The sequence below is a fragment of the Sturnus vulgaris genome, chromosome 29 (genome assembly GCF_052056855.1).
Source record: "Sturnus vulgaris isolate bStuVul1 chromosome 29, bStuVul1.hap1, whole genome shotgun sequence".
Classification (NCBI taxonomy): domain Eukaryota; kingdom Metazoa; phylum Chordata; class Aves; order Passeriformes; family Sturnidae; genus Sturnus; species Sturnus vulgaris.
The window spans coordinates 4,821,714-4,848,840 of record NC_142271.1 but is presented as its reverse complement, the minus strand read 5'-3'; the positions used below and the strand labels follow the sequence as shown (position 1 = coordinate 4,848,840).

The following is a 27,127-nucleotide window of genomic DNA, read 5'->3' as shown; positions in this document are numbered from 1 at the left end:
CTCTGAACTCCCAGGCTGTGCAGAGCAGAGATGCTGCTCAGCGGGAACAGAAGGCAGAGCGTGCTGACAGGTAGCCAGCATGGACCCTGAGCCCGCCAGGGCCGGCTGCTCACACAGGTACGTGCCTTCCGAGGCAGGGAGCCCAGAGCAATCACGTTTGGGATGCAAACTCCGAGCAGACTTTCAATTTTCCAGCAGGGGGAAATAGGGAAATTTGGCTGAATGATTCCTCCCCTCCCTTCCCCGGCGCCGCCACCTCCCCCTTCCCCTGCGTGCTCTGCCCGTCCCTCCCAGCACCGACACTTTGCTGCGGTCTGTCCTTCTGGGCGCCTTCGTTTCTGGGGGGTTTTGATGCTCCCTGAGCGTGGTAAAATCGGGAGAGGGGAGAGCAGCACGACAGGGTGGTCCCCGCGGGCTGGGTGGGCTCCGGAACCAGGGCACGGCTGGGTTGGTTCAATCCAGGGATCCCGGCTGGTAAATCCATCCCTGAGGAACCAGGCATGGCCGGGTTGGTTCAATCCAGGGATCCCGGCTGGTAAATCCATCCCTGAGGAGCCAGGCATGGCCGGGTTGGTTCAATCCAGGGATCCCGGCTGGTAAATCCATCCCTGGGGAGCCCTGCCCAGCTCACGGGAGGATCCAGGGGCTCTCCCAAGCTGGAGCCTCTCCCTGACAAACTCCCAGCTCCCGGCACTCCTCAGGGGAGGGGAAGAGGTGAAACGGGGCCACGGCAGAGTTAAACTCCCTTCCCCACGGGTTTTACGCTCAAAGACCCAGACCTGCGCTGGTTGATGTCACCCGTGTCCCCTGCCCTGTGCGGAGAGGGGAGGCACAGGCCTGGCTCTGCTCCTGGTTGTGAAAAGCTGCGGGACATCCTCTCGTCCTGCTTGCAGAGTCCCCACACTCAGCTGGGAGGCACCAGAGGGAGGCGGAGGTGACACCGGTGTGCCAGAGCCCTGTCTGGTGGCTTCTCTCACATTTCCCCGTGGGAGGTGTCCGGGGCTTGCTGCTCCCGGGATTTCAGGATCTCCCGGGGTTGTTTTCTCAGGCCTGTCAAGGGGAATTAAAAACAGGGGAGCTGTGGGGATCCTCCAGCGGGGATGGCACGATCTGCCTCCCCCCGGGAGCTGGGAAGAACTTTTGTGGTGCTGGGAAGAAGAGAAGAGCCGGCCGTGCATTCCCTGGGCTCGGCTCTGCTCCGGGCGGGCACGGGCCGGGTGCTGGGCCAGGGCTGCTCCCGGCATTTCCCATTTCCTATTTCCCGTTTCCAATTTCCCGTTTCTCATTTCCCATTTCCCATTTCCCCTTTCCCGTTTCCCGTTTCCACCCTCGGAGCTGATTCCCGTGTCTGTGTCTGGGGAAATGTTGTCCAACAATTCCTCCCTGGAGCCGATGCCGTCAGGTGGCGCTTGGGAATCGGCAGCGTCGCCGCGGGAGTTTGGAGAGGGAGCACTTGGTGTGAGCTGCACATGGCACGGGAACGGGGACAGGGGACACACAGGGTCCTGTGACACAGGGAATGGGACAGGGGACACCCAGAGATCCTGTGACACACGGACAGGGGATATCCAGAGCCCTGTGACACAGGGACAGGGGATAGGGGACACTCAGAGTCCCTGTGACACAGGGAATGGGACAGGGGACATCCAGAGCCCCTGTGACAAAGGGAACGGGGACACCCAGAGATCCTGTGACACAGGGAACGGGGACATCCAGAGATCCTGTGACACACGGACAGGGGACGGCCAGAGCCCTGTGACACAGGGAATGGGGACAGGGGACACCCAGAGCCTCTGTGACACAGGGAATGGGGGCAGGGACACGAGCTGTTCCCGGACATCCCAAATCCAAAAAGGTTTTTACGGCTGTGCTGGGAACAGAGAGAGCTGGGGATGGAGAGAGCCGCTCAAACTGAGCAAAATCACCTCGGGGTTTGCACCCAGATCCACCCGGCCCCAACCTCACATGGGGACAAAAGTCCCAGGCGGGGTCGCAGGGATTTGGGATTTGGTCTCACGGATTTGGGATTTGGGATCCCCCGAGGAGCGGGGGTTTGGGCACAGCCTCAGCTCCTGTGGCTCTCCCTCCTCTCCCTCCTCATCCCAGGGGTGGCAGAGCTCGGGCTTTGCAGCGGCTCGGGCTCCGGGGAGCACGTCCCCTGTTAATCAGCATTTAATTAAAGGACATGCTGACATTTGGAAATCAGAAACAAGTCTCCTGTGTGGGCTGCCTCTCTCTGCCGCTCGCCTCTTCTCTGAATCACTCCCTGACATTTTGCCAGATTAGGATGTGACTCCGTCTCTCTCTCTCTCTCTCTCTCTCTCTCTCTCTCTCTCTCTCTCTTTTTCTGCTTCCTTACAAAAATAAATTGAAAAGGAGACGCGAAGCCACCGCTGCTCCTCAGGGAGACGCCGGAGGGGATGGGGGAAAGTTCCTGTGATTCCTGGGGCTACAACGCGTCCTACAAATGTGGGGCAGCTTTTCCGTGGGGCACAGGGATGCTGTGGCAGGGGGTGCTCCCCGTGCTGGCCTCGGCCAACCGGTTCTGCCTCTCCCAAAGCGCCCAGAGAGCCCGGTGGCCACCTCGGGGCTCACACTAGCCCGGGGATGGGGCTGAGCGAGTCCCAAGGTTGTCCGGCAGGGAAATGGGGGGTCCCGGCAGCGGCTGGAGCCCTGGAGACCCCCGGGGAAGGACAGGGGTGGGGGGACCCTCGTAGGGGACAGGAGGGCTGAGCCCTGGCTGGACTCACGGGGGGGACACAGGACACCCCCGAGCCCGCAGCCGGGACCCCACTTTTCCCTCAGCTTTAGACTCATCAGCCCCTCGTGTGCAGCCCCTCGTGCCCCCCAACCCCCGGTGCAGCCCCCCCGTGTCCCCTTGTGTCCCCTCTGTGTCCCCCCGTGTCCTCCCTGTGAACCCCCCCTTGTCCCCTCAGTGTCCCCTCCGTGTACCCCTTGTGTATCCCCAATGTCCCCGCTATGTTCGCCCCGATGTCCCCCCGGGTCCCCTCCATGTATCCCCCAATGTCCCCCAATGTCCCCTCGGTGTCCCCTCAATGTCCCCTCGTGTCCCCTCCATGTCCCCGCCGCCAATCCCCCCCCGTGCCCCCTTTTTCCCCGGTGTGGCCCAGCGGCTCCGCTGGCCCGGGGGTCCCTTCTCCGTCCGCTCCGGGGTCCGGGGGTCCCCGGGCTCGTCCCCTCGCCCATCCCCGCAGCTCCCCCCGCCTCCCGCACCTTCTGCCGCGCTGAAACGGGGCCAGCGAGTCTGTTGAGCTGCTCGCCCATCCCCGAGCTGGGAAATGCAAACAGCAGCGAGCGCCGGGGGAGGGGGGGACTGGGGGGAACCCTCAGCGCTCGCTTCTCCTCGGCTGCTCATTTCAAACCTCCTTTCAAGCAGAAATTACTCACATTAATCAAGAGCGGGAACGCGTTCGCAGCCCTGCAGATTTGGCAGCGCGGAATCAAATTCCATCAGTGGCAGCGGCGGGACGCGAGCGCGGCCGCCTGACAAAGCCACGGCCTGGGGAGACCGGAGCCCAGAGCGCCCCGAAATCCATCTCCCCTTTACAGAAATGCCGGGAGATCTCCGTGACCAACGGAGGAAAAGGCCCGGAGCGTCCCGCCAGGCTGGAGCTGCCCCAGGGCTGGAGGCTTCAGGGACAGGGACAGGGACAGGGACAGGGACAGGGACAGGGACACGGCACCACCCGGATCAGGGTTCCTGGAGTCCCAGTTCGGCTTCTGGGACAGAGGAGAGGAGCAGAACTTGAACAGATCGTTCATGAAAAGATGACAGAAAGGAGAGGAGGGAGGGTTGTCCCAAACTGGGGTCTCCACCCCACAGAAGTTGATCCACGCACAGGGTTGGGGTTTTGGAGCGATTTGCTGTTACCTGATCACCCCAAACCCTGCAATAACCACGGAATCCCAGACTGGTTTGGGGTGGAAGGGACCTCAAAGTCCATCCACTTCCACCTCCCACAGCTCCCACTGTCCCAGGCTGCTCCAGCCCCAGTGTCCAGCCTGGCCTTGGACACCCCCAGGGATCCAGGGGCAGCCACAGCTGCTCTGGGCACCCCGTGCCAGCCCTGCCCACCCTCCCAGGGAACAATTCCCGTCCAACATCCCACCTAAACTTCTTCTCTCCTGCTCCTCAGAGCTGTCACCACCCCCTGCCAGCGCTCTCAGAGGTGCCAGGGGACAACCAGGAGCACCCCAGAGAGGCAGAGCCAGGACTGTGGGGCAGCAGGCGGTGCTGGCACAGCTGTCACAGAGGGCAGGGGGGCTCTGGGGGTGCAGAGCCAGGACTGTGGGGCAGCAGGCGGTGCTGGCACGGCTGGCACAGAGGGCAGGGGGGCTCTGGGGGTGCAGAGTTGAGGCTGTGGGGCAGCAGGCGGTGCTGGCACAGCTGGCACAGCTGGCACAGAGGGGCAGGGGGGTTCTGGGGGTGCAGGGCAGGGTTCAGGTGCCGCAGTTGCCGCAGCTCTCTGTGCTGTAATTGCGCGGCCGCCGCTGCCTCTCGGAGGCGATTGCTCCTTTATTGGCTCATTTTTGGCAGCGAGATGGATGGGGCTCGTCTCGCCTGCTGGGAGACTTTGGTTGCAGCAGGAGCTCGGGCATGGCCATGGGGGAACTCCCCAGGGCTCGGGGAGGATCTGCAGGGTGGGCATGGAGGGGTCGTGCCAGGCCTGAGGTCACTCTGGGAATTGCCCCAACGAGGGACCCGCAGTTGTCGCTTCCAGCGACTCCTGGTGAAACCCAAAGACCCCAAATCCAAATTCCACATCCGGAGGTGTGGCGGTCGGCGACCTGTGCGCCCTGGGGGTCTCCTATTGCAGGGTCTGTGCTCTCAGTGGTGTTTCTCAGGAGCAATGGACAGAGGGAATTCTGCCGAGCCCATCTTCAGGCTGGCCTGGGAAGGATCCCTGCAGCTTCCCGGAGGTGCCTCGCTCCGTGTGGGAGCTCAGATTTGCAATCTGAGCGCGGTTTTGTGACTGCAAAAGGGCACAGAAGGATTTCCCGGGTGATTTTCGCTCCCTGAACTCCTTCCTGCGGGGTTTTGTGGCAGGAGATTTGTTCTGTTGCCTGCAGATTTTATTGCCGAGGGAAACCCCTGGAGAGCCAGATGAAAAAAAGCGTGAACTCCTTTAAAACCCGAAGTGTGTGCGGCAATAATTGGGAGTTTCCGTGTCCCCCCAGCCCTTTGGGGACCTGTGCCGTGCCCCGAAGTGGTGCCTGGCATGTCCCAGTGCCCTCCCTGGCTGTGCAGCTCCTGGCAGGAGCTGTGGGCAGCCAGGCCAAGGGAATATTGATTGGTTTTCCAGCAGAACCTGACAGAGCCTATTCCGGGCGTGTAATGAAGACTGATGATCCCATCCTCGCCCTGGCGCTGTGGGGAAAAGGGAAATTATTCGCTGCATCCTGCAGGGAGACTCCAAAGCCGCCCATCCATCCCTTGCCTCGTCTCCTTCCCGCTGCTCCCGCTGCTTTTCCCTTCTTTCCATCCTCATGGATCTCTGCCTTGCCGGCTCCCAGAGCTCCCTTCTCTCATCCCGGCACACGGATCTGGTGCTCAGGGGCTGCTCCAGACCATGGGGGTGAAGATTTCAACGCTGGGATGAGCTGGGGGAGGACTCGCTGAGGATGGAATTTCTTTTCCCGGGAAAAGCTCTCCCACTCCAGAGTCAGCCATAAAAATGGGTTAAAATGGGTATATAAGAATAATAAGGAGCCTCGTCTATTATCAGGTTTTTATTTCTCTGGTAGATTTTATCCTTTAGAGTTGGTGTTTTGAGGTTTTTCTCAGCAAACAGGACAGTGGGAAAAGCTGAAGTGTTCTTAGGTCAAAGCTGGGGGGAAAAAGAGGAAAGACCCAACTGCTGGAATGCAGGAGGTGTGAAATCCCGAGGAATTTCATCCCTTCTACGCCTCCAGGAATATGAGGAGTCTCACTGCTCCATCAGATCCAAATGTCCTCCCAGGCCTGGCATTCCAGGGATCCTCTGGATTCCGGGGATTCTCCAGCAGATCTCGCACTTCCAGCCGAGTTCCATCCCGGGCAAACAAAAATTCATTTTAAAATCGTGCTTTGACACTCGGAGCCTGCTAAGACTGTTTTGGGAAGGGATCTCTGCTGCTCCCATCAATATCCCGAGCTCCATCCCTCCAATCTCTTGGAAGGGGACAAATAAATTCTTGTCGGACCGAGGGGGAAAATCCTCCTGCAGCTTTTCATGAGCCCCTTCGGATATTCAGGGCACAGCAATTACTCAGGGAACGAATTTCATCAGTAATTCAACAGCACCGTGAGAGGAGAGCCGGGCAAGGCTCTGGGGAGGTGAGGAAATCACAGCGCTCCCTAATTCTGAATTAAACACTCCAAAAATAAAGCACCTCAGGCACCTGCCTGCCCATCACGGGACGCAAAACCCCCACAAGGAAACTCCTGGTGGGTTGGGGGATATTTTTAGGGTGGGGTGATTTGGGGGAAGAGATTTGGGAGCAATCCCCGGGCTGCCAGGAGCGCGTCCCGGCGTTCCACAGCCACCTTTTCCTGCTGCTCGCTGCCGAGCCCAGCTGCAAACATCTGGCGAAGTTGAGCCCCAGGGGCGAGGGGAAGTCGCAGCTCGTGGCTGACAATTCCTGTGAGATCAACGCCGCCAGCAGCGTCATTGCTCGCTGAAAGCTCCCTCACAAAGGCAAGGAATGGAAGCAAATCTTACATGACACATTTATTTTTGTCGTCTATTTATTAGCTCAGAGCAAAAGTCCTGCTGCGCTGCATTATGGGGGATTATGCAAATGAGGGACATCAAGACAATTAAAAAAAAAAAAAAAAAAAAAAAAAAAAGGCCAAGTGAGCACAATGTCAGAGCGGAGCAGATGCTGGGAGACGGCTCAGCCCTCCCTGACCGCTCCTGGACCTCCTGCTCCAGCAATCCCAGCCCGGATCCAGCATTGTCCCCTCCATCCCAGCCCTGCTGCCTCGTTGGACAGCCCGAGAAGCTCATTAGGCCCATCAATTAATGAGTTTCCCAGCACATCAGGGGAATTCATCACTTGCCCCATCTTTATTTTGGGGAAGGACAGCGCTCCATCCTCACCCACATCCCCGCAGGCGAAATGAGCAGCGAAAATTCCCATTTTCGGGAGTGATTTCCAGGGCAGGGAGGGTCCTTGTCCCCCTGCAGGGACCTCCCGTGTCCCCAGGGCACAGCAGCCCCGCACCCGCTGTCCCGGCCCGGGGTGAGGTAATGCCGAGCTCAGTCGGCGCTGCCACGGGAGGAGGATCTGCCTCCCGAGCCCCGCTAAATCCCCGCTGAATCCACTGAATCCCCCGTTGTTCCGCTGACAGCCCGGGATTTGGGAGAGCTGAGGTGGAGGGAGAGCAGCGAACAGCGGGGGAAAAAAAAAAAAAAAAAAAAAAAAGTCCCAAATCCGACTTGTCTCAGCTTTGCCAAGCCTGGAGGACTCGGGATGGGTGTTTGGGGTTTAATCCTGTCTGAACCCCGCTGGCTGGAGACCGAGGTGCTCGATGCACAGAGCTGCACGCAGGGACAGCTCCCGGAGGTGGAAAACGCCGTTTTCCCCCCAAAAAAACCCAGTGGGGGAGCGCGGGCAGTGCGGGAAAGCCGCCTCCATCCTCACCCCGCTAATTACACTCATTAGGGGAGCAATGCAGCCTCCGATTCCGAGCTAGCCCAGCTCTTTTTAATTCTCCTCCCTGCTCAAAGCGCGCACAGGAGACCTCGGGTGGGCTTTGCTTTTTTTTTTTTTTTTTTTTATTTTCCTGGAAAAGAGGATTTCTCCTCCCAGGTCAGAGGCTCTTTTGTGTCTGCTCAGCTGCGAGACGGGGCCGGAGACAAAGCAGGAAGGGGAGAAAAAGGGAAGAGAGGAGAGCCTGGAAAAGCCGGGAAAAGCCGGGAAAAGCCGGGAAGAGGCGGCATCGCTGCCCGGGGCGGGGGGCAGCGGGGACCCTGCCCTGGGTATCGCATCCTCCGTGCGGGAAATCTGCCGGGGATGCTCGGCTCGGGCGGAGAGAGATGGAGAGCCAGGAGATAATTTATGCAGCAGCTCGGCTCGGGGTTGCGGGCGGCCCGGCCCCAGCCGGGTGGGAGGGAGGGAGGCCTCTCCCCATCGCCCCTTCACCCGCCCCCTCCCGCCCCGCAGCCACACACAGCCTCACAATCCCCTTCACAATTAGGAAGGCACCTATTCAGCACCGCTCGGGCTTTTGTTCCTTCTCTTCTCCGCCGGCCGAGCCCTCCCCGGCTCCTCCGCTCGGCTCCGAGCAGCGCCCGGCGCCTCCTGAAGTTGCTTTGCAGGATCCCCCCTCCCCAAAGAATCGCTGGAGTCCCGCGGGTGAGGCTGCGGGAGGAGAGAGGAGGGGGAAAGGAAAAAAAAAAAAAAAAAAAAAGGAGGAAAAAAAAAAAAGTAAGACGGCTTTTTTTTTTTTTTTGGCTGTTTTTTTTTTTTTTTTTTTTTTCTCGCTTTCTTTGTCTGGAGCGTTGCCTGCAGGAGTTGCGTGCGTGAGGGCGAGCGGGGGCACCGGGGGAGCGCTCAGCCCGCGGTGGGATCGGTGCTCAGCACCTGCATCCCCCCGCTCACCTGGGCAGCATCCCCGGGGATGCCAGCCAGGAGCATCCCAAAGCAATCCGTGCTGAAAATGTGGGAAAATCTGGATTTAATTCTCTTGGCGGTGTTGTAGCTGGAGGGTGGCTGTGGCTTGCTGTGGCTCTGCTCTTGTGGAGGTCGGGAAAAAATGAAATTGGCTTTGTTTTGGGTGAAAATAACCTGAACTGTGGGCAAAATTCATCTCTGTACGAATATTTGTGAGGTGTGCGGGTATATCCGTGTTATATTCCCATTATTTATGTACGTTTATGAGCATTACATGCAACACCCGATAACGTAGTTATCATTTAATTACACGTGAGCTCGTTAACTGTTGGATTCCGGGATTGGAATGGGTGTTCCTGTGTACGAATCGAAGTTTTTTTTGTGTCTCAGGGCCGGGCTCCGTGCGTGTGCGAACACTTTGGCATTGTTTGCGGGGGGAATAAACCCCACGGAGCCTCTGCCTGGTGCAGGAGGAGCCTTGGGATTTCCGAAGGGCTCCGAGCGGATCTGGCTCTGCTGGATCTCCCTGGATCATCCTGGAATGATGCGGGAAGGGCTGGAGCCGCATCCCAGCCATTCCTTCCTCCGGCTGCAAACTTGCAGCTCCGAAAAGGGAGAGGGAGAGGAGGGAGAGGGAGAGGAGGGAGAGGGAGAGGGAGAGGAGGGAGAGGGAGAGGGAGAGGAGGGAGGCTCTCCGTGTCCTCTCCGATGAGGTAATCCCAAAGAAAGATAAGGGAAGCGTGTATCAACCTGAGCGGTGATGTCAGCCAGGGCAAAGCAGATTCGAGGGCTCGGAGAGAGGAATTGTCGCGATTTTGGCGTCACCTGGGTCCCGCTGTTCCTTCAGGTGTGTTGTGGTACCGAACCGAGAGGGTCCTGAGGGGGTCTGGGAGGCCCGGAGGGGTCCCGGGGGCTCGGGCAGGGTTTTTGGGGATGCTGCGGGGACTCTGTGGGTGGTGTGGCGCTCTCACGTGTCTGGAACTGCGAGACCCGCGCAGGAAAATGAGGATTTTTCCCTGCCAGAAGCTTCAGTGACACTGAGGAGAGGAGAGGGCGAGCCCAGCCCTGGGGGCCTCTGCCATGAGCGGGCTGGCAGTGCCCGGAGTGGCTCCAAAAAAAAATGTCCCCTCCTGGTTTTGGTGTGTCCCCAGGGAGTGGTGGCAGACCCGCCGTGGGAGCAGGGCTGGGGTGGCTCCAGGCAGGGACAGCAGGTCAGGGACAGGTTTGGGACACCCTCACCCCGCACTTTTGGGTGTCCCCGTGGGGCTGGGAGCCCTGCGGGTGTGGCTGTCCCTTGGGAGGGGACAGGGGACCCTCGGTGTCCTGCAGTGAAGGGAACAGCTCCAGGGACGCTGGCTCCGAGGGAATTCCTGCTCGTGCTGAGAGGTGCCACGAGGCAGCAGAACGGGACGAGTTCCTGGGGACAAGGGACATCAGGGAATAACGGGGGATAACAGGGAAATCGGAATAGTTGGGAATTGCATGGAACATCAGGGAATAACGGGGAACAGCGAGGAATAATGGGGAGAATCAGGGAATAACAGGGGACATCAGGGAATAACGGGAAATTAGGGGAATAACAGGGACTAACGGGGAACAACGAGGAATAATGGGGAACATCAGGGAATAAAGGGGAATAAGGGGAAATAACAGGGGATAGTGAGGAACATCAGGGAAAAACAGGGAATAAAGGGGAATAAGAGGGAAAAATGGAATAATTTGGAATTACAGGGAGAAACAGGGAATAACAGAGAATAACGGGGACCATCAAGGAATAACGGGGAATAATAGGGAACATCAAGGAAAAACAGGGAAAAACAGGGAATAATGGGGAATAACAGGGAATTACAGGGAATAACGGGGCTGGGAGCAGCCAGAGAGCAAATATCCCAAATATCCGTGCCTCCCCTCGGGCCTGACCCCGAGGATGTCCCCAGCCCACTGTCCAAGGGGTTCTAGGATGGCCCAGCTCCCTCTCCAGGGGCTGATTCAGGGGCTGCCCTTGTTCCAGTCCCACATTCCCTGCACACATCCCCTGCCTGCTGTGCCGGTGCTGATCCAAGGGCTGGGATCAGCCCGAGCTCCCCCGTGCTCAGCATGACCCTGAAACCCCAAACCCTGAACAAATTCGGCCCCTCAGAGCCCAGACAGGGACTCCCAAACCCTGGGAGAGCAGGAGAAGCTGCAAGAGGCTTAACCACCCTCTGCCCCTTGAGCTGCCCAAGAAAAGTTCTGGAGCCTCATTTTTCCATGGGAAATGTTCCTATAAAGCCAAAAAGTCTGAGAATCGTGACTTGGAGAACGAGAAGGGCCGGGCAATGACATTGTAACAATGATAAATATTCTTTAAATCCCCGGCGATTTTCTTCCAGCCCTGATGGGTGATGGGGGAGAGGGGTTGATCTCTTTTCTTCCCAAGTTTGTGCCCAAGGTGATGTCCCTGGATTTACTGGGGTCACCTGAGACGGGCTTGAGCCCACGGAAGGCTCTTGCCAGGGGAGCTGAAGTGGCCCCTGTGGAGCTGATGTTTTACCCTGCCTTCACTTTTTGCCCCTGGCAGAGCGTCCTTGTAGCCCCAAGGGGCTCTTTGCTCGCCTCTCCCATCTCATTCCTCCCTCTCTTTGTTCCCTCTGCTCTGGTCACTCCTGACCAGCCCCCCAGCCCCTCTCCCTCCAGTCCCAAGTGGAGTTCCTGGAATTCCCAGGGGAGCAGGGATCTCCTCACCGGGGTCCAGCTCCTGCACTGCCCAGGGTGGCTCGGCTGCAGCTCCACATCCCTGCCAGGACCAGAGCCCTGATCCCTGATGGAGCCAGACCCCTGATCCCTGATCCTTGATGGAACCAGACCATTGATCCCTGATCCAGATCCCTGACCCCCATCCCTGATGGAGGCAGACCATCAATCCCAAATCCCTTCTGGAGCCAGACCATTGATCCCCCAATCCCTGCCTGATCCAGACCGCTGACCCTGATCCAGATCCAAATCCAGACCATCAATCCTTCATCCCTTCCCCATCCAGACCATCTCTATCCCTGAGTGATCCAGACCATCAATCCTCCATCCTTGAGTGATCCAGACCACTGAGCCTGATCCAGATCCAGACCATCAATCCTCCATTCCTGTCTGATCCAGATCCAGACCATCAATCCCCAATCCCTGATCCAGATCCAGACCATCAATCCCCAATCCCTGATCCAGATCCAGACCATCAATCCCCAATCCCTGATCTTGATCCAGACCATCAATCCCCAATCCCTGATCCAGATCCAGACCATCAATCCCCAATCCCTGATCTTGATCCAGACCATCAATCCCCCATCCCTCCCGATCCAGACCATCCCTCACCTCACTGTGGCTGCTCTGGCGAATCGAGACAAATTCCCCCTTGGCTCCTGCGGCGTCTCCTGCCTCGCAGCCCAGACTTAATTACAGCTGGGGCGGCGGGAGCTGCAATATCAGTGAGCAGGAATGTGCTAAAAGGCCCGGGAGGATCTTGTTAGCGAGGGCCTTACCTGGATTCCTGAGCTGCTGCTGCCCTCTCCTAATGGGCTCCGTGGAAAAAATTGATGGCGAGTGAGCAGGAGCAGATCTGGGTCATTATCTCATCCCTTCCCTCTCTGCCTCTCCCATCCTTCCACCCTGGAAATAAATCCAGAGGATTTATCTGCAATGGGCTGAACAGAGGGATTTGGGATTTGGGCTGTGATCTGGGATGCACAGGTCATGGTTTTGGGATCCTCCAAGGGTCACTTCCTTGCTCAGGATGGATCTGAGGGGTCAGACAGAAATGAATTAATCCTCAAATTTTCCAGCAAGATGAGAAATGAAATCGTTTAGAGCTGGAGGATATTTTTTTCTTGGTACAAAGAAAATCCTTTTCACCTAAAATAAGTCGTGTGGGGAAGAGGGCAGGAGGGCTGGAAGTGGCTGCTCCAGATGGAAAAGTGGGAAGGAGAGGTTGCAGCTCCTCCAGGCTGGTTTTGTGCCTGAGGCTGAGTGGGACAAACAAACTGGAGATCCAAAATATCCCTCCTGGCTCAAACGTGTCCTGGGGGAACATTTCTGCAACCATGGAAAAGCCACTCCTGGGGGAGCCTGGTGTGGGGACAGCGCTGTCCCCTCAGCACCTCTCCAGCCCCACTTTTCATACACAAATTCCTGATGTAGGGAAAGCCTGGAATTCCCACTGGAAAAGGAAAACATCTCCTGGGCTGCCAGGGAGCAACGTCTGTGCTCCTGGAAAGGGGTGGGCAGGAATATCCCAACGGGAATGAAGTGCAAAAGTAACCAGGAATGAAAGATTTCTTTTCCCTCCTCCAAACAATCCAGAGCTGGATCCTGTGCTCTGGAAGGAGCCCGGGGCTGTGTGTGCACCTGGAAAATCAGGAGAGGTTTGGCCCTTCCCAAAGTGGATTTTTGGGGAAGGGAGCTGGGCTCAGCCTGCGATGCTGCCATGGCTGAAAACGGGGATTTATGGAGAACATTTCCCTGGGATTCCTCCACTGAGGTGTTGGAGACGCTCTGGTCTCACCCTCAGGGAGCAGGGGGGCTCTGCTCTGTTCAGCTTTGCAGGATCTGGGGTGGGGGGGATTCCTCAGCTTCCCCCTCTTTATTCCTGAAAGATTTTTCGGGAATTTTGCAAAGATTCGGGTTCTGTTCAAGCAGCTCTCGGTAGAAAATCAGGTGGTGATGAGAAAACTGATTGAAATCCATAAATAACCCCGGAATCACCCCGTCCATGGGATGTACAAGTGACAGAGAACCAGTGCACCTTCAGCTGCACCACAAATATTCCAGAGCCTCCCTTTTCCCATGGGAGATGTACCCATGAAGCCAAAAAGTCGGGGCATAATGACTTGGGGAGCGAGGGAAAGGCTGGGCAGTGACATTGTTACAATGACAAATATTCTCTAAATCCCCGATTCGTGATCCCAGGCGCCTCAGAAATGTGATTAGGAGATCTAATCTGCCTGGGCTGGAGCCACTTGCCAGGACAGCTTGAAAATGGATCGTTGTCCAAATTCTGGCTTGAGCTGCTCCCCAAAATCTGAGGCTGCGTGTTTAAAAACCCACCAGGAAAATTTGGGCCTGATGGGGGCACGGGGAGGGGGAGCCGAAGCTGATTCCCCCCCCAAAACTGAGTCTGATTCCACCTCCTTGGGATGCAACTGGTGTGGATGTCTGTGAAAAACGAGGTGTTCCAGCTCTGGAGCGTCCGTCCATCTGTCCATCCCTCCTGTCCATCCCAGCTCTCGGGGGGGTTTGTTTGTGTCCATCTCTCACTCGGGCCAGCCCCAGATGAGCTCTGCGGGTGTCCTGGGCTCTCCCCACACCTGGGAAAAGCGGGAATGAGCCTCGGGAGCGGCGCTGGGAGCCGCTGGCTCTGTGGAGGATCCTCCTGAGCTCTAATTTGGGGTGTCCTCCTTTTGGGTGCTGCCGTGTGGGCACCCCAAGGGCCTCCCTCCTCCAGAGGCGATTCCCACTCGAGCCTCCTCTCTGGGTGCCTCGGGAGCACCCAGGGATTTCTGCAGAACTGAAATGAGATCTCCAAAGGCACTTTTGGGAAACTCGGATGTTTGCCGGGCAGGTTGTCAGAGCATCCCAAATACCCCTCGGGGCTGGAAAAACCAGGATAAGCCCCCAATGTCCCTGGATCCCCAGGGATTGAGGCAGGGCCCTGCTGAAGGCAGCAGAGAACTTTTTAAAGCATCGATCGGAGCTCTGAGAGTCTCCAAGGTGCGTTTGATGCCTCTACCCAGGATTTCCAGGCGCGTCCCGCCGGGAATGTGGTTCCAGGCTTTGTGCTGTTCAAGCGTCGGCATTTTTGGGGCAGCCTGGCTGGGTTGAGGGCTATGGGGGTTTTGTGAGAGTCCCCAAGCTCCCCCCGCGCCGTCCCCACCTCCCAACCTGCCCAAACCTCCCCCAAAGCAGCGCCTGGGACGAGGAGCACGGGGGAGGCTTTGAGCGTATCCAAGATACAGCGGATTTGGGCACCCAGTCAAATGTTCTCATTGTCTGACCCTTGTCCAGACGCCAGTAAAACCCTTTGGGAAATTCCCCCTCCACCCAGAGCACCGGCTTTAATTACAGGAGAGGAATGCGAGGCGCAGAGCGCGGCTGCGCTCGGCTGGGCACCGCGCGAGTCCCCAAAAGTTTGGGGTCTCAGAGGGAGGAAAGGTTTGGGGACGCAGAGGAAGGGCAGGAGTGGGGTGAGCGCTGGGTGCCCGATGCCAGAGGGACACCGCGGTGGCCCGAGGGGGTTTGTCCCCCCTCCGTGGCGCGCTGGCAGCGGTGCCCGAGCAGCAGGACATGAGTAATCTCCATCGCACCGGGGGAGGCACATCAAAGGCACCGGGGGGAGATACAAGAGGTTTCTGCTTCACAGACCAGAGCGGCTGCACTTCAATAGCGCCTTTGTTACCGGCCCTGCCGAGCCAGGGATGGAGAAATACCTGACCCCGCTCCCTCCCTCCCTCCCTCCCTCCCTCCCCGCTTCCTTCCCTCCCTCCCTCCCAGCACAACCATCTCAGCCCGCGCAGCAACAGCAAAGTTGGGGGGTCCAAAAGAGCCTCCCTAAGGCTGTGAGCAGCGGGGTGACCCCCCCACCTCCCCACCCCCTACCCCGATCAGCTCTGGGCACCCTGAGGCTTGAGGACAGGACGGTGATGGCGATGCCACCAGGGCGCTGCCATGCCAGCCCTGTCCCCGCTGGCACCGGGCCCTTCCCGCGGTGACCGAGCCGCGCTGCCAAAGGTGAGCTCAGCGCGCTCGGCCGGCGGCTCCGGGCACTCCTGGGGTCCCCGCGGCGTGGACAGGGCACGGTGGCACTGGGATGGACACGTGTCCTCCTGCTGGGGACAGCAGCCTGTGCCCTGCCAGGTGTCACCTCCGTGGGAAGGACTTGGGTGCCACGGGGCCGCGTCCCAAAGAGCTGCCAAGGACAAACGGACAGATTTGTCCCTCCCCATCATGGGATTGGGGCTGATCCGTAGGGATTAGGGGTGGGTGGGTGCTGGACACGCGGGGCAGGGACACGTGTGGGGGTTCTGGTTGTGCCCCCCACACCTGGAGGGTTTCCCGAAAGATCTTCCCACCAAAATTCAGTCCTTTTGAGATCAAGGGATGCTCCAGAACATCCCAAACAGATTTTGGGATACCAGGAGGGGACAGCGTCCTGGGCCGTGGCCGTGTCACAGGTGGGGCACACAGCGGCCCTTTCCCCTCACCATTTCCGGGAGATAAAAGATGGAAAACCTTGGAAAAACTCAGAGCTGTGCTCCAGGAGTTCGTTTTGTAGGTCCGAGTCGTGTTCTTTGCTACTGCAAAGCGCAGCAGAATCCCCCCCCCCTGCCTCCCGCCCCGGCTGCTCCGAGAACCCGGAATTCCCAAGGATTCCAGGGAGGGTGGCAAGGGAGGGACTCTCCCACCCTGACCTCATCAGCTCCTGGCAATTAACAGACCTGGAGAAGAGGCCAGAGCTTTCCCAGGGACAACCTGGGCACTTCTGGTGGCACCCAAGGAGCTGCCCTAGGTTTGTCCTGAGGATCCAGGGCCGTGCCAGCTCTCGGCGGAGCTGCTGCCACCCTGCCACGCTCCACCTTGTCCCGAGCGCCTCTTTTGGTGCGTCCAGAGACAGAAACTCCCCCGAAAAGGCCCGGGGGGGAAGCGAGGGGAGGAGGGCTGGCAGCCAGACCTTTCTTTGGGCCTTTGTCTGAGCCCACAAAGGCGGCTCTGTTGGATGAACCTGGCCGAGCATCCACCGCCCCTGCAGCCAGGTGAGCTCTGGGGGCAGCGCGGCTCCTGCTCAGCCCTCCCTGGGTAAATCCCCCAGTTTTAGGTGGCCCTAAAAGCCACATTTTCAAAGCAGCTGCGAGGCAGGGTGAGGCTGTACCCCCGAGGTGAGTGTTTCTCCCTAAAAATGGGATTTATCCCGCGGGCTCCAGCAGCTCCTCCTCGGAGGGATCTTGCAGGTGGAAATTTGTGCAGCTCCATTTGCAGCCAGAGCGTTTCAGCTCCAGGTTGGTCGGGTTTATTGGGATTCTGGAAAGGATGCCAGGCGCTGACAGGGATGAGGTGGGGCCGTGGCCAGGACACCGGGAGAGGGGAAATCAACCATTCCACCACGGCTGCTCCCCGGGCACGCTGCAATTCATCCCGGCCGTGGCACCGCGGCTTTCAAGCTGTCCCTGCAATCCCAGCTCCTCCAGGGCACGGGGGCAGCTCCCTCTGGAACATTCCAGGCTGGGATCGCTCCTCCTGACCAGGGGATAACCCAGGAGAAGCCGCCCCGAGGTGCTGAGGGGGGTCTGGGGTGAGAACCCATCCTGGTTTTGGGGTGGGAACTCATCCTGGATTTGGGTAGGAATCCACCTGGTTTTAGGGTAGGATTTGGGGTGGGAACATATCCTGGTTTTGGGATGGGAGCCCATCCTGCTTTTGAGTAGGAACCCGCCCTGGTTTTACGGTAGGATTTTGGATTTCGCCCTGTTTTTGGGGTGCGAACCCACCTGGTTTTGGGGTAGGATTTTGGATTTCACCCTGGTTTTGTGGTGGGAACCCACCTGGTTTTGGGGTAGGATTTGGGGTGGGAACATATCCTGGTTTTGGGATGGGAACCCATCCTGGATTTGAGTAGGAACCCACCCTGGTTTTGGGGTAGGATTTTGGATTTCTCCCTGGTTTTGGGGTGTGAACCCACCCTGGTTTTGGGGTTGTGCTCCCCTCATGGGGAGGGAGGCCAGCTTAGCCCAAAGAGGGATTTTTTCCCCCCATTCTCCTTTCCCTTTTCCCCAACACCGCTGCCTTGTCCTGGCTAAGCCCTCTGCTGTGGTTTATGGCTTTTTATTCCTATGTGATTGCTTTCCCTAACTCATGTAGGGCGAAAAGCCATGGGCTACACAGAGGAGGGACTGCACCCTCCAGGCACCTCCACACCGACTCCCCGAGCCCCTCTGGAGCCGCCCGTGTTTATTTGGGGTCAAAAAGGAGTGAAAGGGGGCACTGAAGCCTGGCAGGGCCTTTCCAGAGGGGTGGGGGACACAAAAGGAGCCCGGGGGGTGGCGGGGCCGTCCCCATTCAGCACCAGCCCATGGAGCCGCTTTTCTTTGGGGTTTTGGAGCTTTTCCCACACGGTTCAAAGCGTCCCCACCTGCATCCCCCGGAACAAAAGCGCCAGGAAGAGGCCAAGGGCATTGCCAAGGGCATTCCCAGGGGGTGCAGCAGGGGGAGAAAAGGGTTCGGGGAAATTTGGGCACCTCCAGCCCCATCTCCCAGCACGGAGCTGGGGTCAGTGGGTTGGTGCCAGGCAGGGGCTGTCCCCAAAAATCCCCAAAGGAGGTCGTGGCCTGGCCGGTGTCACGAGGGTGGGGAGGGGAGGTGGTGGCCAGGAGCAGGAGAGGGGGAAAGGTTTGATCACAGGGCAGGGATTGGCAAATCGGGACTTTTTAAACGTGCAGAGGAAAAACCTGCTGGGTCTGTGGGGTGAGAGAGGAGGGGAGTGCTGCAGATTCCGCCCCACAGACCCCATTCCTGCAGATTCCACCCCACAAACCCCATTCCTGCAGCTTCCACCCCACAGACCCCATTCCTGCAGATCCCATTCCCACAAACCCCATTCCTGCAGATTCCGCCCCACAGACCCCATTCCTGCAGATCCCATCCCCACAGACCCCATTCTTGCAGATCCCATTCCCACAAACCCCATTCCTGCAGATCCCATCCCCACAAACCCCATTCCTGCAGACTTCACCCCACAGACCCCATTCCTGCAGATCCCATCCCCACAAACCCCATTCCTGCAGATTCCACCCCACAAACCCTATTCCTGCAGATCCCACTGCCACAAATCCCTTTTACACAGACCCTGTTCCTGCAGATCCCACCCCACAAACCACATTCCCACAGACCCCACCCCACAGATCCCATTCCTGCATCCCCCACCCCTCCACGACCACCCCGAGAACCCCGTGGGGTTCCACCCCCCTGGCCAAGCAGGAAACGAGCAATTTCTCTCTCCTTTAGTTCTTCTTTTCTCACTTCCTGAGCTTTGACTCATTTGGGTGTCAGGCTTTCAAGTTTATTTCACCAGCCTGGAATGCATCTTTAAAAATAATAGTCCTGGGAGGGAAAAAAAAAAAGAAAAAAAAAAGAAAAAAAGCTGAGGTTCAACTGTAATCCCATGACTCAAGGAGGTGTGGAAGGAAGAAAATCATGAAATCCCATGAGTTCCAACAATGAAAGCAGGAGAGCTGGCACATAAATCATCAAAAACCAAACACCATCCGTCAAAATGAAAGGAATTAAGCCAATCTCGCCGGGCTGTTTTAATTATTTTTTAATGAGGATTTGCTCATTCAGAAAATTCACCCGTGACAATGCCTGCCCCGAGCCATTCACGCCGGCCAGGGGGACACGCTTGGCTTGGTCCCTCCACCCCCGCCCCGGGGCTGCTCCAAACCGGGAACGGGAGCCTGGGATGAGGATGCTGAGGGTGCCAAGGCGGGGAGAGCGGGGCCAGCCACCCAAAACCGCTCCAGCTTGGGCTGTTTTGCTTTGTTGTGTCCCCAAGTGTGGTGGTGGGGAAGCAAAATCCTCTCGGGATGGTCCCTGCTGTCACCACGAGCACCCTGGAAGGGACCTTGAGGCTCATCCAGTCCCTTCCCCTATCCCAGGCTGATCCAAGCCCTTGGCCTTGGACATTTCCAGGGATGGGGCAGCCCCAAACACCGGCCCCTGGTGATATTTTGGTGTCTGTTGTGGCAGGAATTTTGGGGATCTCTGCTCTCCGGAGATCCCCCAGCCTTGGGAAAGGCTCTCTCTGCTTCCATTTGATTTTTCCTGCCAGGAATGAGGCAGAGAAGGAACGGAGGGAGCGCGACCTCGGGGGGAGGGAGAGGACTGGGCACACGGGTGGGGGTGGCTGGTGGTCAGCAGCCAGGCCTGGCGACTTTGTGCCAAATTTCCTGGTGTTGTTTGCCAGCCCCATTTCCCCCAAGGGCTTCTGCAGAGAGATTTAGAGAGATTTGAACCGGGCTTTTCAGTCGGGGGCTTGCAGGAGGCTGCAGACCCCATCCCACAGACCCCATCCCACAGATCCCATCCCACAGACCCCATCCCACAGATCCCCATCCCACAGATCCCATCCCAGAGATCCCATCCCAGAGATCCCATCCCACAGACCCCATTCCTGCTGATCCCATCCCAAAGATCCCATCCCACAGATCCCCATCCCACAGATCCCATCCCACAGACCCCATTCCTGCTGATCCCATCCCACAGATCCCCATCCCACAGATCCCATTCCCGCATCCCAAAACTGGGAGAGGTTTGGGCTTGTCCTGCCAGGAGTGGGAATTGTCCTGACACAGATCCCCCGTGGAATTCCTGGGGGCATCTGCCCAAATTTTGGCTCAGGAATGTGCAGGCACAGGGGCAGCAGCTCCCAAATTCAAACCAAATTTTCGAATTTGAAGGCAGAGTCATCAGCTCCCAAATTCAACCCAAATTTTGGAATTTGAAGGCACAGAGGCACCAGCTCCCAAATTCAACCCAAACTTTAGAATGTACAGGCACAGGGGCATCAGCCCCCAAATTCAACTCAAATTTTGGAATTTGAAGGCACAGAGGCACCAGCTCCCAAATTCTGCCCAAATTTTGGCTCATGAATGTGCAGGCACAGGGCATCAGCCCCCAAATTCCACCCGGGATTGGGATGGGGAGTGCAGGGAAGCAGCAGCACCTTCCTGCTGGGTCACCCAGCCCTGCTGCTCCGGTGCCAGGGGGATAATTAGTGGGAAGAGTGGCAATTATGAATATTTTAATTACAGCCGGATGATGACGAATAGAAAAGCTGAGTTTTAAAATCAAAGCTGAGGCCCTGTGGGACACCCAGCCCCCTGTGGGAGGGTTGGAGCTCCCGTGGGATTTTCCAAGGGGGAGCGAAGCTCAGCAGGAGCCTGGGGGGGGGAGTTTGGAGCTCAGCCCCAGCTCGGGATGCTCAGAGAAGAACCAGGAAATTAAAACCCACATTAAATCCCAAATCCTCGACCCAAGCCACGCCTGGGTTTGATCCATGCCCGGATGTGAGATTGAATTGTTGGATATTTTGTCTCAGAGGGTTCAGTTCCTCGAGTGCTGATCCCACCCTAAATCCGGCAAAAGTTGGGGATTCGGGGGAAGGTTTGCACTGACAATTCACCGGCAGGACAAAAAAAAACAGACAAAAAGACACAAATGTAGGAATTATTTATCCAGCTCTGCCCTGGGTGAGGAATTACGCCTTCCTCCTCCTCCCGGCTGCCTGGGAATGGATTATTTAGGAACTGGTGAGGCCACCGGTGCTGAGTCAGCCCCGAGCTAATGAACACCCCGGCTGCCCATTTGAAATTTATTGCACCTATTAATTACAACCATTAGCTGCAGCCAGTGAAATTTTTATAATGAGGACCCTGGCGACTTTGCCTTCCTAGCAGCAAATTAACTGTGTGGGGGGAAGAATCAATGGGATCAGCAGACTTTACAGAAGCGATGTTTTAATTAGCGATTCTCTGCAAACATGCCAGGCAACATCTTCTCCCGTCATTATCTCCCCTTAAAGGGATGGCGCTGCTTTTCAGGTCGGTTTTATCCCCTCCTCTGTCTCCTCTGTTGTTGGGTTTTTAATGCTCGGCTGCTCATTAGAGAAGCAGCTTTGAAGTGGGGGTTTGGCTCAGGACTGGTTGTAAGCAGCGAAATGTCCGAAGTGTTGTTTTTGGGTTTTATTTTGGAAGTGGGGAGAGGAAAAAAAAAAAAAAAAACAGGCTAGGAAATAATGGGTTTGAAAACTCGGCTGGAAAAAAGATAAATTGGATGGATTTCGGAGCTGGGAGGAGGAGGATGAGGATGATGAGGAGTGTGGGAAAGGGGATGTGTCCTCACAGGGAGAGGATGTCCCAACAGAGAGTTCTGGGATGCAGGAGCTGAACTTTGGATGCTCAAAAAAATCGAAGGAACAAAAATCCCAGGCAAAACTCTGTGCGTGGAGCATCCCCACCACCCAGAAAAGTCCAGGATTCAGGAGTGGCTCCTGCGAGGCCCAGCTGTGACTCTTCTTCGGGTGTTTTGCTCAGTGGATTTTAAAAACCAGGCTGATGATCCCAAAATCATCAGTCCCTCTTAAAAATCTTGGCTGTGGATGTGGCCGTGGGTATGGATGGAGCAGTTATCATGAAAGGCAAATTAAATTATTTTTTTTCCCATCCGTTTCATCACAAATAATTTAATTCCTTTCGGCTCCCTGCAAAAAACCACCGATTTCCATTGCAAATGATTCCCTTTCCCGAGGAAAAATCCCGGCGAGCTGGCGGCAGAAGGCAGCTCTGAAATCCGGGGGTTCAGGTGCAAAACTTGTTGTTTTTTCCAACCCTTTCGCCATAAAGTTAATTCCAGGGTGTCCCCAACGAATAGAAAAGCTGAGGGAGAAAAATCAGCTGGAATGAAAGATCCTGGTGGCCGAGCATCCCAAACCTGGAGCTGGTGGCCGCTGGTGTCACCTGAGCTGAGCCCTGGCCACCCCTGCCCTTCCCTGCTGGTGCCGGGAACTTCCCGGATATCCCGACAAATCCCAGGGAAATGGGAATTGCTGGATTAGGGAACAGACTGGCTCCAGCTGCTCCAGACAGAGATTTTTCCGGGCTGAGGGAAAAGTGCCATTATTAAAGTGAGCATGCTGATCGCAGCCAGCTCCCAATTCATCACCGTGACAGTGACAAACATGGCCCGGGGTTATGCGGTTGACTAAAGAGAATTCTCCAGCTTTACATTTTTAATGCCTCGCGCATTTTCTCGCCTGCAGCCGAGTTTTATCCCGAGGATCTTCTCCCTTGAATGGAAAGGGCAGCGCGGGGCTGGGGAGCCTGCCCAGCCCTTGCAAATCAGCCAGGGCTTCTGTCAGCGCTGCCCAAGCCGGTTCATTTAATTTTTTTTAATTATTCCTTGCTCCTCCAGGATCCCTTTTTTTTCCCCCCCCCCCCACCTTTTCAAGGGGAACAGGAGCGTCAGCCTCAGCTGGGCCGCCTCCATTCTCCGGGGCTCATTCATCATTGTCCCCCGCCTGAATGGGAGGCAGAGGGTCAGCCTGAAAAGCCGGAGCGCTACAAGCCCCTCTAAATATCTCAATAGGTCCCTAATGGGGTCCCAGCCAGACCCCCCAGGCTCTCGGGGTGCTTTTGTGTCTGTAAAAACGTGGGGAGGGGGATGTGGGGTGGCACAGGGCACCCCTGGCGACCTGCCTGGGAGGTCTGGGTTTTGTTGTTTTTTGGGTTGTTGGTTTTGTTGTTTTGTTGTTTTTTTTTTCCGTGGGTATTATGTTCGGCGTTATTTAATTTGATTATTAAACACCTCATGGAGCGAGGGAAGGATGGGCAGTGCTGGAGCAGCCCCCACACTTTTCCCTGTGCCCACCTCCCCTTCCCTTCCCTGCTCCAGCTGGAGCCGCGCATTCCCCGGAGGCTGCGGGGCTGGGACGTGAGCGACCCCCCCCGTCCCCCCCATTTTTCCCCGGTCCCCTTCGATCCCCCCGGGCCCCTCGGCACCATCCGCTCCCTCCCAATTCCCATGGCGGGGCTGGCGAGCACAAAAAGCGGCCGCACAAAGAGAGGGGACGCGGGGACCCGCGGGGCGCGGGGCTCATTCAGCGCCGGCCGCTCATTAGAGGCGCTGCCCCGGCTTTGTAAAAATGAGCTCCAGAGGTGGCCCGATTGAATTTGGGACCCCCCCCCCCAGACAGGTACCCAGATGGCCGCGGATTCAAGGCGATGTTTTGGGGCTTTGTGTTGCAGCTGGGCCCCTCGGAAAGGGGGAGAAGGGGAGGGCGGGGATGTGGCATCGCCCCCCGGCGCTGTCACCGCTGTCACCGATGGGGCTCCACCTGCTCCGGCTGCTTCATTTCCTCCCAGCTGGGAATTGGGGCTGCTCCAAACTCCTCCACGGATGGGGAGGGGAGGGGGGGGTCCCCTGAGCCTGAGGGGGTGACAGTGCCCCAAACCCCGCGGGGTCCCCTCGGTCCTTGTGCCCATTTCGCCGATGGGATCCCATCCTGAGCCCAGACTCCCCCTGAGCACCAGGGGCAAAATCATCTGAGAACTGCCCAGAGGGTTATCCCGGGAAACTTCCAGCCCTGGAAGTGCCCAAGGCCAGGTTGGAGCACCCTGGGACACCCGGGAAGGTGTCCCTGCCCATGCCAGGGGTGGCACCGGATGGGCTTTAAGGTCCCTCCCAACCCAAACCAGTCTGGGATTCTGGGATTTGATGAAAATCTCAAAATTCAAGCAGAGAGCAAACGAAGCTTTGCCTTCAGACAGCATTTCTGCGAGGATTTGTTATTTATTTAAAACCCCCCAGCCTTGCATTTGCATAATTACATTTTGCCGCTGTTGGGCCGCGGTGTTGGCTGGGCTTTGGAGCATTATTTTATCAGCAAAAAACGGACACAAAAAGAGGGAATTCGGTCCCAGCTTTTTGTACCAGAACCGCCAGTGCTGCCCCTGGGCCGGGGCAATCCCGGGGCTCCTCAGCTCCACGGGCACCGGGAGCTGCAATTCCACTGGTCCCGGTGGGCCAGAGAGGGGCTGGGGGCGAGCTGGGATCTCCAGGGATTTGGGGGGGTGGGGAATTTGAGAGAGAGTGGCAGGAAAGGGGAAAAGGGGAAAGAAGGAAAAGGAAGGAGGGAAGGGGAAAGGGAAGAAAGAAGGGAAAAGGGAAAGGAAAAAGATGGATGGATGGATGGATGGATGGATGTGATGAGATGTGTCCCAGTCCAAGCTGATGTCCAAATTTTGGGATTTTGGGGCTCTGCTCCCCACCCTCTCCCCTGCTGCCCTGACTCCTCTCCTGTCCCCTCCAGGTCTCCCGGAGTCTCTCCCGAGCCTCTCGTGCTGCAGGTGATGCCCCAGTTCACCTTCGCCTGTTTCTGCGGCCTCCACGGCTTCTGCAAGATGAAGAGGAAGAAGGAGGAGGCCGGCGGGGGGCAGGAGACGGCCGTGTGAGGAGCAGCCCCTCCCGGGATTGTCCCCGTCCTGTCCCCGTCCTGTCCCCTCGGTACGCGGGTGTCTCCTCCTCACCGCTCCGAGGAGCAGCTCCCGGCGGTGTCACCTCTGCTGTCACCTCCTGCCTGGGGGGGGTTTTGGGGGCGCTCAGGGGCTGATCCAAAGTGTCCAGGGTGGTGTTGGCAGGGGAGGGGGAGCTGAGCGATCAGGGGCCGGGGGAGCGCGGGGAGAGCTGCTTCATCTGCTCAGTTATCCCGCAGATTCTTCATCTTCCCGCAGATTCTCTCCATTTATCCCTCAAATTCTCCATTTATCCCGCAAATTCTCCATTTATCCTGCAGATTCTCCCATTAACCCTATAGATTCTCTCACTGCACAGATTCTCCATTTATCCCACAGATCCTGCATTTATCCCGCCGATTCTTTACCCCACAGATTCTCACTCTTGTCCCGCAGATTCTCTCCATTTATCCCGCACATTCTTTCCATTTGTCCCACAGATTCCCACTTCTGTCCCACAGATTCTCTCACTTATCCCTTGGATTCTCTCATAATTTCCTGTCCCCTCTCTCCCCAGGAAGCCCGAAGCCCCAGGATGTCACCCCGGATGTCACCCCGGATGTCACCCAGGAGCCGCCGCCCCTCCTGCGTCCCGCCGGGACCGAGAATTCCCTCCTGGTCCAGCCGAGCCTCCCCTGCTCCAGCAATTCCCAACAGACAGACCCGGAAAAGTTCCAAAAACCGGGCCAGACCTTGTCCTTGCCAGAGCCCAGAGCTGCAGAGCCTGTCCCTGCCTCCTTCCCTCTCCCTGGGACAATCCCTGGAACTTCTACAAACTCGGGATTTGCTCGTGGTTCAGGAATTCCTCCTGCCCTCCCAACTTCGGATCTTCCACTTCCGTCCTCCAGAGGCAGCTGAGCGATGCTGGAGCAGATAAATCCCGCGGGTGTCAGTGGCAATGAGGTGTCTATGGAATCTTTTTCCAAGGATTTTCCTTCCTCTGGAGAAGGATCGAGCAGTGAAGGCGAAGCTGAAGAGGCAGAGCCGCGTCCTGGCTGCTCCCGGCTTTCCTTTGGGAAGGGATGCAGGAATGTGGGAGGTGCAGCTCGTCCTCCCCATCACGGATCCGCCTGGAATTCCTGCAGATCTGTGGATTCCCAGGGTTCGTGGAAGGAGCCTCCTCGGGAAAGCAGAGCCGTGCTCCCCAAAGACGAATTTGTTCCCACCAGCAATAATCCTTTTTTAATCCCATCACACCGAGGAAAAGATCCAGCTACCCTGGGGCTGCCCTGCTCACGAAAAAAAAACCAAAAAAACCAATAAAACCTCTCCTTTTAAAATATTTTTCTCCCCAGAAATCACCTGCTCAAAGCTGTCCCTTCTCCCTTCCACAGGGAGGATTTTCTTCCAGTCTTCCTAAAAGCCAAAATAATTGGTGGCTGCCCCAAAACTCGGCGTTTTTTCCGAATGTTATCCCAAGGACAAAGCTCCAGGTGGGCCCAGGGAAGCTCCCGATGCTTTGGGAAAACGCTGACTTTGTCCTGTTCCTATTTTTGCACATCAGCAGAGCCTCCCCAATTCCACCTTTGCATCCTCAGCGCTGCCCTTGGCGAGGACCTTCGGGAGCAGCTCCGGGCCAAAAAAAAAAAATTAAAAAAAAAAAAAAATATTCCAAGGAAGTTGGGGGAACTCCAAGGGCATTTCCTGAATGTAACTTCATTTTTGCACAAGGATCACAAGGCCACAAGAGGGATGAATTTAAGGATTTAAACAATTTGGGATTAATCCCTGCTCTGGAAATGGTCACGAGTGTCAAGATGAGGGTGGAATTCCAGCATGGTTTTATTCCAGGGTAAATCCAGAGGGACAGTCTGACACTGAGATGTGTAGAAAAATATTAATTATAGAGAAACGAGCTTGGACTGACTCCCATCCCTCAGATTTCTCCTGTTCCTCCAGGATTTTCCTATGCAAAAACACACAAAAAACCAGCAGAAACAAAGCCAGGTCAGCAGCAGGTCCTGACTCAACAAAGCCTCGCTTAAACCAAAGGCTTTGCATCGGGATTTTGCTCCACCCCATCAATTTTCCTGATTCCAGCCTGGATCGATCCCTGGCAAAGAGGGAAAGGCACAGAACCCTCCTTGCAGCCTCTCCTGACACGGATCAAAGCATTAATTCTTTTTTTATTGTCTTTTTTTAATCCCTGCTGCCCGGATTTCTTCGGGAAAGGACTCCCAGGATGTTGCTCGGGAGTCTCCCAGCCCTAGGAGCCATAGGAATGTGCACTGTACATTTATTTTTGGGGATTTTTTTTTTTTTTGGGGGGGGGGGGGAGGAGAAAATAAACGTGGCATTTGTAAATAAGCACAGGCAGCTTCCACGCACAGAGCAGAGTGCTTCCTATAGGAATTCCTATGCCAGAAGAATAAATAAATTAATAAATTAATTAACACATATATCGATAAATAAAATATTTATGATAA

The 27,127-nt window shown here is 56.8% G+C and overlaps 1 protein-coding gene across 5 annotated transcripts; it reads left to right on the top strand.

Moving 5' to 3' along the window:
• Positions 1-27,127, top strand: BLACAT1 (BLACAT1 overlapping LEMD1 locus). Of its 5 annotated transcripts, none has more exons than XM_088180309.1 (3): positions 1-117; positions 24,500-24,693; positions 25,219-27,127. In XM_088180309.1, exons 1-2 carry the CDS (start codon positions 80-82, stop codon positions 24,639-24,641), a joined length of 180 nt encoding a protein of 59 aa, XP_088036435.1. In that variant the 5' UTR covers positions 1-79; the 3' UTR covers positions 24,642-24,693; positions 25,219-27,127. The 5 variants fall into 5 exon arrangements, with proteins under 5 accessions (XP_088036435.1, XP_088036436.1, XP_088036437.1 ...); XM_088180310.1 differs by lacking the exon at positions 1-117 and adding an exon at positions 8,193-8,361; XM_088180311.1 differs by lacking the exon at positions 1-117 and adding an exon at positions 8,193-8,433.